The sequence below is a fragment of the Rhipicephalus sanguineus genome, chromosome 1 (genome assembly GCF_013339695.2).
Source record: "Rhipicephalus sanguineus isolate Rsan-2018 chromosome 1, BIME_Rsan_1.4, whole genome shotgun sequence".
In the NCBI taxonomy this organism is placed as follows: domain Eukaryota; kingdom Metazoa; phylum Arthropoda; class Arachnida; order Ixodida; family Ixodidae; genus Rhipicephalus; species Rhipicephalus sanguineus.
This window is the reverse complement of record NC_051176.1, coordinates 38,566,854-38,578,002: the sequence shown is the minus strand read 5'-3', so window position 1 is coordinate 38,578,002 and position 11,149 is coordinate 38,566,854. Positions and strand designations below refer to the sequence as shown.

Genomic DNA, 11,149 nt, shown 5'->3' with positions numbered 1-11,149 from the left:
ACCAGAAAAGCAAGTAACACCCACAGCGCTACGATAGCAGCGATCGCAGTTGTCGAAAAACTGCGGCCAAAGCGCGTCGGCAAACACATGCGACATTGAAGATTGCAGTGTTGTCGTTGGTTTCCCCGTCAGTTCCAGAATAAACTCGACGTTCGTGTTGTGCGCGCAATCTTATCACAAGAGTCCAAAAGCAATCGGGAAGGCTCCGAGGCATTCCGGCGTGGCCTGCGCGGAGCAGTGGTTATACGTGTAACTAAATAAAAATACAAAAGGAGCGCGCGTGGCAATATGGATTACATCGGTATTTCTTTCTGTAATTCAATGTTTCAGCACCTATGTAAGCATCCATCATGTTGTAGGGATGTTTTAGCACAGGCATCGATTGCATACATCTTAAAGGAGCCGTAACCTGCCGTTCTTTCGATGGAGGCGAAAATGTTTGAGGCCCGTGCACTTAGATTTAAGTGCACGTTAAAGAACCCCAGGTGGTCTAAATTTCCGGAGCCCTCCACTACGGCGTCTCTCATAATCATATCGTGGTTTTCGGACGTTAAACGCCAGTTATTATATTACCTGCCGTTCACCTGTCGGTGAAAATTATTACTCGTATGGATATTTGTTTTGCACGACTCGTCTTGAAAGCTTTTCCTGAATGGACGTCCTTTATTCTGGCCTCAATGGTCTGGCTACGAATCACGAACAAGTTTTCAGGCTATTGTATATTTGCATTTTGCTGTTTGGTAATTTATTGTAAGTCATCTCCAGCATTTCTATGCAGAGCTATGTCATGTCGGTTCAAAAACCACATGAACGGCGGACAAACCAGGTCGTGCTGTTACGCACGCACAGTGCACCATGTCCCCAATATGCAAGTTCACTCATTGAAAGGCCCGACTGGATAAGCAGAACTGTAGCAGCTGTTTTTTTTTTCTTTCTAGGCCCGAGGCAGCAATCCTTTACGCATAGGTGGTAATTCTGATGCGTATCCGTATCGACAGCAAGCGAAAGGGCATGCTCCAGAATGAACGATTCGCCGAAGCACGCGGCTCATACTGGAATCAGCCAAACAAACCAGTAAGTGCAAGGGTGCGGGGCCATTGCCGGCGGTGTGATTGCCACCTGACCATGTCACGCCTACCCAGCCAGGATGCGGTGATTTCCTTGACGTTACGCAACTCGTCGGAAGAGCGGTTCCAAGGCGTGCGATTCCAAGAATAGTGGACCATCCGCGGCGACAACTCCCGAGGACCTTGAAAGAAGATCTGGTAGCGTCTGGCGCTGCCAGCTGTCGAGGCCGCCGAGGAGAGGGGACGGTGGAAAGGGAATACCGGGAAAGCCACCGGCGAGGCGCCCAATGGCCTGCCGGCAGCGTCGGTCGGCCGGACTAGCCTGGATCCCAGCGCAAGTGGCGGCGGCGCCTATATAAGCGGCGTAGCCGCGGGTGTTCGGTCAGCTTCTCTCCACTCTCAGCCCGGCGGAGCAACTAAGCGTGCGCAAACATGGTGGCTTTCAAGGCAGCCCTCATCCTCTGTGTGCTCGTCCTTCCGGCCTACGCCCAGACAGCAGGTGCCGAGCCACCGCGCCCGGTAAGGACTCGTGGCCCCACGTGTCATTCATTCCTGTGAACGATGTCTCCTGTCCACGGCAGTGGCGATATATGGGAAGGAGACGTTGGTCTGATTAGAGGGCATTCTGTGGAGAGATTGTAACATCTCAAAGCAGGATCGTTTTTATTCTTCAGCACTTCAGATATAGCCCTTTGCCCCCAAAAGGAACTGGCGACTGTCTGTCATGCTTGCTCTCAACGCCGTGTCGACAGCGCAGTGGTAGCAGCCACTTTTCAATTATCTAGGTCATGGAAAAAGTCCTGCTTGCAGAGGTTGCACGTTAGCTGTTTCTTTTTTGCTATCCCCTCGGCTAATGAGTGGTCTGCTCGGATGTGCGGCGCTAAGTTTTTCAAAAGCATGATATGAGTGGCCATTGCTCGGGCTAGCCCCTTGAATAGCGCAATTAGCTATCTTACGAGTGTGAACTCGTCATAAAGGCACCGACATGTGCCTGTCCAGACGCAGTTCGAGGCCTTCTTCGAACACTTTTTTTGTGTGTTTGTGGTATTTGAATGCGAGGTGCCATCGTGCCAAGAGGCATTTTCTAGCTGTTCAGCGTGACTTCCCGAGGATGAAACCGGCCACCTTACTCTCGCTCATGCATTAATTTGTTCCAAAATTCCGTTTTGTGAGAGAATATTTATGCAGAGATTATAAGTCTGCTACGGTTCCTGCAGCGACAGTTCTACATGGAACGCAATGGTTATTATTCCGCGGAATGTCAAATCTACCGCACTGGCTCTCAAGCCAGTGAAACAGGTTGCGGCTATCCCAGCGTGTACCTTACACATCAGTCTTAGGAGCGCGTAAAACAGGCGAGAAACGACAGTGAAAACTAATATTCTTGCTACTACGTGTAGATTTAGCAAAATAATAAGAGGAGTTTTAATCGTGGACTTGGGACATGGGATACTGGACTTTGACGATGGGTTTCGTTTTATCTAAAAAAGCGAAGAAAATGAAAAAGAACCTTACCTAATACTGTCAAATTAGATGTCATGTTCTACTCTTCAAGCTCACTGCATTTAAATAGAATTCATTAAATAGATTAAAATGCGATTCATAAATTTAAGCAGCCATTCGAAAGAGGGTGTTCCCCGTGGTAGCGAAAAACATGTGAATTCTGTATAGTCCGCGCTTTCAAGTTTTGCAGCAGTCACGAATAGCGATAACGGGAAGCAATCACGCTTTTCGAGTTAATGGAAAGTTTGTCATGTATTTGTCGCAGCGCCATAGCAGAAGTGAAACTGAATGCGTATTACAGAAAACATCAGCAGCGTCGCAAAAGAGCGCCTTTAGTCTGCATTGAATTCACGCTTCCATTCAACGAGTTGTCAGGGTTGGTTGGAAGTGGAGACAAAGAAGCGAAGCGAAAAAAAAAAACGTTTGATATCACCGCGCCCGATCGTAGGCACAGCAGCACTCCGTGACTTTACCTTCTGTACAGCTTGAAACTTTGTCGCAGCTCTTGTGATATCGGTATATATTACAATCCGCTTGCATTTTAACGTTGCTTTACCAGTGAATCTAGCTTCGTGCATTCTAATTTTCTGCAATGCCAGAACGAAAACGATTTCAGCTCCCAGCAGCTATTCGCAAACTGCTCAAGCACATGATCCTCTAAATGCTTACTTAAAATTTCCTGTGGCAATAAGTTTTGATACAAGTACGGTATAGACCAAGAAAATTTTTTTCACGGCCTTTTGCAGCAAACAATATGGAAATAACAGATTCACCTTCCTATTATTTCGCAGCGCCACAGCTTTAGCCATTTAACCCCCCAGATACTTTCTAGCAATCTTTTGCGCGGAGATCAGGAGGCTGAGCAGTTCGGTTGAAAGGTACAACCGAACGAGTTCGGTGGGTTGGCACCTAGTAGAAAACAGCTCTCAAAAAGGGCCGAGAAACTAGTTGAGCATTTAGCAATGTCCGAGCTGAACTGCTTCACAATTAAAGCCACACTGAGACCACCATAATGAAACAGCAATTCAGTGCCTGACCACCTGTGTAGAAGTTCATGGACTATGTTGAGCGAGGCGGCGAAGTCACTGAGAAAGCGCACCATCATCATTTCTTCAATTCTATCGTGCAATGCGTCAGTCAAAATTACCTTTGATGAATGGGCATTTGTGCCTTTTCTGCCGGCGCAACCTGCCTAATTGAAACGTAGGAGGGCTTCACTCAGTACATTGTGGTGGTCGAAGAAAACCGCTATGTTCTTCCGACCCAATCGTCCCGCGGCAGTGTTTCACAAAAATTGAGAATTGTGGTTCATTCCCGCCAGTGAAACAAGCTCTTTGCAAGGCAGCTTGGTAGATGGAAATAGGCATGCGAAGGGCTTGAATGTAGACTAACTTTTCAAGATCGATGGCGGTCCGTTCACCATGATGGTTGTATAGTATCCTATGGAATACGTTAAAGAAAATGTGAAATTTATCATTGGATGGCTAATCTATAAGAATTAACAAAAATGTGTTTGCAACCAAGTAAATGTTCGTTTTAGCCGCTAATCAATCGGTGTCGTTCGACAGGTAACCTATCACTATTCTCACCGTTGTGTCCACATGATCAGGCGGCACACTCTGAGCCGGTACGCCGACAGCCCTTGTACCTACAGAGGCGTTAGCGTTCTTTCCCATGGTCCAAACCGAAGAAAGCCCATTTTGTGTAGGGCGCACCGAAGAACAATGGCGTGGAGAGGTCGAGCTGGGAAGCGAAAACTCGCCTTCGGCCAGGCGAACGGGTTAGCCTATATTTAGTTACTTGCTGGCGTGACGTGGCCATCCGCTAGAGCACCGTTCGGTGCTGTTTGGCGCTGGCAGGGGCAAGAAACCAGTTCCCGCGCAGCGATTACCCAACTCTTTCGACTCTTGTAGCTACGCCCTCGCTGCTACTTCTCTCTCTCTCTCTCTCTCTCTCTCTCTCTCTCTCTCTATATATATATATATATATATATATATATATATATATATATATATATATATATATTAAACGAGGTTACTACGCCTATTCATGGACTAAGCCAGTTCTCGAAAGAGCCTGACCCGTTAGAAGCATAACCGACCATGTGCTCCACGTGCGCTTAATACCGCTCCTGCTCTGAGATCGCCGGGAGATTGTGCTTGGCTTACGCGGTCTGCTGAGGGGCCTGACCTCGCGGCATTTGTGAACCTCTGCAGGCCGATGACCGAGCATTAAGTCTCATCGGCGTTCTGATTTGAGCTATTTAGGTATCATGCTCTGACAGTACTGCTGTAAATACTCTCACGCAGTGCGGTTCTTTGTAATAATCATATGACCGCACGTGACGGCTGTAGGAGAAGGTGGTAATCGTGAAACGAGCGAGTAAAGTGCATTGCCTCAAATGGCGCCCTCGTTCAATCCGGCAGCTTTTACGAAAACCTACCCCGAGTAATTTGGTCAGCTGCAAAACGTTAAGGCGTTTTCAGCTGTCTAGCCATTTGAGAGAGCATAGATATCCTACGCCTCCTTAAAGAAAATCTGCCCTGATTCGCCGCACAAAGTTTCATACATTCACTGGCGCTAAAAAACAAAAACAAAAGGAAATCATGAGCGAGGCCAGGAAGATGTGTGGCTTTTGTCCGAATTCACTGGGTATGACGTGGCCACGCAGGACAATTAGTCGCGAGATTTTCCATGCTGACGCAAGCACGTATTGCGTCACTCCGTCGCTCTGCATGCGGCGCGAAGAGAGCGGCGAGGTGAAATCAGCGCATTCCGCACAAGTGCGGGCGCCCACCTTCGTGATCCACATTTTGAGATGCGAGAAGACGACGTGAGGGCGGCGATCCTATCGCGCACCGGCGCTCTTTCTTTTTACTTTCGGGAAGACCGGTTTCGACTGCGGCGGGGATCAGTCGACAACGGGAGCACTGGGTCTTGATATCGCGACCGGCTTCTTTTTCCTCGAAGCGGCACGTCAGGCACGAGGTGGAACCAGGAAAAGACAATAAGATCTTCCAATGGGGAAGCTTATCGGAGGATCCATTCTTTGTTTTCGCTGCTTTCTCGCCCAAGCAGCATCGAAATATAATGTAGGCGCTGCGGTGCGTTACTGAAGCATTTTCGAAATCGTTTCAGCACTGGTCCTCCACAGTGATCTGTTACCGAATGAAACAAAAGAAAGAAAGAAAGAAAGAGAGAAAGAAAGAAAGAAAGAAAGAAAGAAAGAAAGAAAGAAAGAAAGAAAGAGAAAGAAACATTGTGGCTGCAACGGTGGCGCCAGCCAAAGTATGCAACCGTTCAAAAGAAATGAGTGGTGGTACATTGTCTCACCTGTGGCTGCCATCTTAGTGGTATGGTGTGGTTGCGGGAATCACGGTGTCAGTCGCCTACGGCAGTTTGCACTTTACGATATTTCGAATACTCTTTTTGCAGACGAACAAGTAAAAATTCATTTATTCGCAGGCAGTGGACGCATGGATGATTCTAACCCTTTGACTTCTTCACTTGCGGAAGCTCTCGCGTTGAAACGAGTGAAACGCGCATGGGCACTATCAACTCATTTACGACAATCACAACACTTCTCTAAATCTGCCTCAACTCCTTGTTCGTAAAAATAACATGCACAGATTCGTACGGAGGAAATACTGCATCCTTGAGAGAATAGTAGAACAAATGCTTTCTTTGTTGGGATTTTATTAAACATACAAAGCTGCATCAGGGAGGTTTCACGCCTGCTTTCAACGTTGGCATTGACTGTGATCGCATTTTGTGCTTACTTGCAGCGTTCCTGAAGCTCTGAGCAGCCGCACCCTGTGCGGTTGTTGATAAATCAAATTTTTACGTCAAAAGTTGCACAGCTGTCTATCGCTGACGGCTCATGAGGGCGTGTATGCAAATAAAGCACCCGGATATAGACGGTCACGTTATTCGCGTCCAGATTGGTATCGCGCGCAGACACAGTACCATTTTGTGTGCAGGACACGTGGGATGGATGTGGGTCGCTGACGATGACACCGATCGTCGATCGCCTCCTCCCCTAATGTTCTGCTTCCGTGAGAGCTCACATGAACTATGACAGCGATAGGTTTTCTCTGAACTAAAGTCGCTTCTTCTTTTTTCCTCGCAGGAGATCAACTGGGGAAAGTGCCCCCAGCTGCAGCCATCTAAGGAGGAAAGAGTAAGTCCGCCTGAAAAGGCAGAATTGGTGTCGCCCTTTGCCACAAGGGCACACCACCCTTTCCGTGGGATTATCGCGCGCCGGAGCGCACCGAAGGCGGGGCCGCCCACTTGGGCACCCACCGCGAACGCATGAAGCAGCCCAGGAAGTGAGTTGATTGCCGGCTTGTATTATGGCTCGGCAACCAAGCGCGTCGCCAAGAGTGGCGTCACCTTGCCGCCCACTGCGGCCAAGAGAAATCAGAGCGGAAACAATTAGCGACCTCACCCAAGGATGTGCGTGGTAGTCAACTGCGTTCGCCGCTATCGGCGGCCAACCAGTCCTTGGCGAAGAAAGGCAAGGTTTATTGCATTGGCGGCCCCATGGTTCTGTTCTCCTTTTACCAGCGCTCCCATTGCCTATGCACACGTTTGCATGTGTGCGTACGACTGCAGCGACGTGTAGCTTTTTCAGCTTGGTTTGTTTGAAAACGCTGGTACTTTATAACCAACGTTCTCTAGGGTGGCGTGGAAAGCATACTACATTGCGTGGTCGACGTACTTGCATGATTTCCACATAACGATCGCACGCCTTTCCTTGTAGCTATAGAAACATGCATGCCTTTTGTTTAGCAGGAAAATTGTCTGGGTAACTGACACTCTGTCTCTTTTACCCCAATAGCAACAGAAGGCCCTAGTCATTGACACTTGCCTCGAGAAGGTGCCCCTCCCAGACGTCGAGCACGCCAACGAGGTGAGTTCCCACGTCACGGCGATAACCGAAGGGGGGATTCTAGTGGGAGCAAGATATCCTAGTCATTGAACGCTAGCTTTAGAGAATCCACAAAAGCGGACATTTCTTGCTGCGGACATGATATATTTAGCGTGGCAAAACGACTTGCATGCAGACAGGTGAAATCACTGTTGTGCCATTCTGCTACCACAGCAACGCCTTGGATTTAAATGCGGAAACGGTGTCAATGCCAATGTGCATGTATGCAGATTACTTATTCACCGGTACTGTGTTACCAACTGGTTTCAGGTGACTTATTGCAAATTAAACAACGCATGTTGCAATTAAAGTCTGACCTAATTTTGTTTGTGGTTTCAACCCTAAAATTAAAAAAAAAAATATCATTCATGTGTTCACGTAAAGTGTAAAAGCTTACGTGTGGACTTTTTCTACTACACAATAGGATGCACAAGCTTTTGGAAACGTGTCAATTTCGACATATTCGGCACGAAGCAGAGTCAAAGATGGCTGAGCTCTTCATTCTGGGCGCATTCCATAAATGAATATTCATCGTTAATCCCCGAAAAAAAAAAGAACGTATAGTAAAACGAAAATGTCCTTCAGTGATTGCATCCTACAAAAGCGCGCTCATACACGTCATGTCAAAGGCATTTATCTGGAACTTATGATTTTCAGACTAGTGAGAGAATAAAAAGCGACCAATCAGATGGCAAATCATATCGAGGAGCATGGCACAACATTTCGAAACTACGGACTTATCATTAAATGCGCATGACCAACGCGATCTACGTCAGCCTTTACCTTTGCACGCTGGCATTCACTAGAGGTTCGCATTGAATGTCGCATGTTTGTCACTACGCAGACCGTGATCCAGCAGCACCGTGAGGACGTTACCACCTGCGCTCTCCACAGCGAAGGATGGGTAAGTGGGCATCGCGAAATTTAAGCGAATAAGCATTTCTGTCTTATTAGTAAGCTACCATTTCACGATACCAAAAGCACAGTTGTTACCGCGGCGGCAAGACTCTTGACCATCGAGAAAACGCGCGCAAAATAAATGCAGGGGGTGACGCCACATTGATGTTCCCGCAGCAATTTGCTGTGGTGTTATCAGTTGACCTTAATCGGTAAAGCTCGACTACATTGTCCTCTGGGGGAGCCAGGGGCTTAACGTACAGAGTTTCAGGAAATGTCGTTGAGCCAGAGCGGCCAAAAACAATGAAATCTCTGACGTCGCGCTGACGTCCACGTGCGTACGTTTCGGCGTGAAATATAACGAGGAAACTTTGACCTTCATTTTCCTTTGTTTTAATAAAACTAGGACGGTTGAATTAAGTGTCCGAGAAATCCGTCTAAATTGACCCATTGTTTCACAATAATGTTTCTTAAGAGGTCACGCTGCTTGAGCGTATTGCTAACGTGTACGCAGTTCAACAAGAACGGCCAGTACCGCTTCGACCGTGCCCGAACTGAGATCCTCAACAAGAAGCTCGCTGCCGACGTCGAGCCAAAGGTGCTCGCAAAGCACGATGAGTGCAAGAAGGAGGCCGAGGAGAAGTTCGCCCACCAGTTCGTGGCCCAAGTGCAGCTCTACCAGGCCTGTATGGACTACCACATTTCCCAGATCTGTGGAATTCAAATCCAGGGAGCGGGCGGAGCTGGCGCGCCGGCCCATGGTTAAGCCTCGTGCTTCGCCTATCCTGCCCCTCACTCCTCGCTGACTCCGAGGTGAGCGCAGCTGGAGGATTGTTTTTGTTTTATTACGCTGCTCGAGAATATGTAATTGCAACAATGTGGATGTTTTATTCGTGGTGATGCTGTAACGCTTAGCGCATACCGCACCGCTGCCATCAAGACCGACAATTAAAGTGAGTAGATGTAAACTTGAGCAGTGCGCTCTCTTGAACGAAGCTTTCGATATAGACTAATACTCTACGGCGATGCTGGGCCCGTGACTGCGCGCACCAATATTCTTTAAACGCAACATCTTGCAAAATATGCATTGTCTGGAGAGTCCTCAGCGTTGGCCGTACAGATGGACGGTATCGATTGTAACCTGCATAGCTTGCTCATTGAGCTTACCAGCAGAAAACGGCCGAGTGTACATCTGTACCAGTAGACAGAGAACGATAGATTCGTTATCAAGAAATATTGGGCTGCATAATAAGGAAATTCTGCAACAGTTTGAGAAATGTTACACTAAACATCAAAGAATCAGCTGGTATTAACATTAACAACGGCCTATTTCTTGAATGAATTTGTGAATGGCGTGCCACTCTTAAAAAAAAAAGAACTTGATGGAAGAACGGCAGTCTAAGATAGAGTTGCAGCGCCTAACGTCAGCTGCAAAGCAGCACTGCCCTCATCATATTCCGCTGCACGCACACGACGAGCGCGTTGGAAAGGAAGCGAATGTTTGCTTACTCTTTGTCCATTGGTTTTTTTAATGCTATTCGTGCAAAACAGCGGTTTACACTTGCAACCTGCGCATGTCAAGCTCGCCAAGTGGATGCGGTGTTTTATTAGCATGAGTGGCCATACAAACACACGGAAAGACTAAATGAGCTTGCGTTGCCTCGTCTCACAGGTGTCAAAACGCTGTCACTATTAAACACAGCGAACGCATGCTCTTTAAATAAGACCGACAAAAGGATGATTCCAAAATACGAGATGGCAGAAGGTAGAAGGCTATAAATTTAATCTAAACTTTCACGTTGCGCAAGTATAGCATTTGCAGATCAAAGGGGCCGACTCTGCGGTGTAAATATTTTTAGGTGGCGCCGAAAAACCATTACTTAAAGAACGCTGTGCCAGCATCTGTTTAATAGAAAAACACGGCCACGGGAAGGAAAAAAGGCGTCTTTTTCACCCATTCCATAAACGTGTATTCAACCTTAGTCCGTCCTAATTTTTCGCAGCGCTTGAACCATCGCAAGTGCATGCCATAAGGAACGCGGTGTGCTGATTGCCTCTTTATTTCTGCTTCTGTCGCAGTTCTCAAAGCAACGTTGTGATCCAAATCAGTCCCATGAATCGTCAGTCTGGGCTCTTCAGCTTCCAGTCATTTCCTCGTCTCTTCCGACTTCCTGCTGAACCCCGCTGAAGCGCTCCTCTGGGTTTTCTTTTGTCTCTTGCTCGTATTGGACGCCGGCTTCCTCCTTCCTACTCGGCGTCACAACCAAAGGGGAAATGCCATTCGACTACAACCTCAGACAAAGGAAGACTGCCCCGGAAACACAGAAAAATCGCTTGTTTATCTAAATGGTCGTCAATAAAGAATACATTCATTTCCCCGTTGTAGGGCCTGTCCGCGAGTGCGTTTCCTGTTGCGAGCGCATTGCTCATTCGTAGTGAACTGTTTAAGCAGCAACGAGCAGCGGTGCGTGCCCCTGCATTTATTCTGAGGCCTCGAAAGGGCGCCGCGCTCGGTGTGAGGGCGTCCTAGTGGTTAATGTGCACTGACGTTACGCTCTCCGTCATTGCTTGTGGGCTTTAAAAAATGTGGTTCAGTCGACAGGGTGCCAGGCGTTAAGGATTGGTCGAGTATAATTAGCGACGGTCTCGGCCTGGCCATATTTCACTGTGGCTGCCCCACGTACGCCGTACATTTCAACATTCAGTACTCGCCATTCGGACACCTAGAAGTTGCATACATGCAGGACAACCT

At 47.8% G+C, this 11,149-nt stretch overlaps 1 protein-coding gene across 1 annotated transcript; it reads left to right on the top strand.

Annotated features, from left to right (window-relative positions):
* The first annotated feature begins 1,363 nt into the window (after window positions 1-1,363).
* On the top strand, window positions 1,364-10,782 carry LOC119390702 (uncharacterized). Its single transcript, XM_037658389.2, has 6 exons — window positions 1,364-1,586; window positions 6,700-6,750; window positions 7,411-7,482; window positions 8,345-8,404; window positions 8,912-9,210; window positions 10,477-10,782. The coding sequence occupies exons 1-5, from the start codon at window positions 1,500-1,502 to the stop codon at window positions 9,161-9,163; spliced, it is 522 nt and encodes a 173-aa protein (XP_037514317.1). The 5' UTR covers window positions 1,364-1,499; the 3' UTR covers window positions 9,164-9,210; window positions 10,477-10,782.
* Window positions 10,783-11,149: the final 367 nt, after the last annotated feature.

Excerpts from the sequence above, each read along its gene's own strand:
- LOC119390702 (XM_037658389.2), top strand. The coding sequence starts at position 1,500 with ATGGTGGCTTTCAAGGCAGCCCTCATCCTCTGTGTGCTCGTCCTTCCG. Across the intron at positions 7,483-8,344 it reads ACGTCGAGCACGCCAACGAG|ACCGTGATCCAGCAGCACCG; the intron begins GTGAGTTCCCAC and ends GTCACTACGCAG. Across the intron at positions 8,405-8,911 it reads CTCTCCACAGCGAAGGATGG|TTCAACAAGAACGGCCAGTA; the intron begins GTAAGTGGGCAT and ends ACGTGTACGCAG.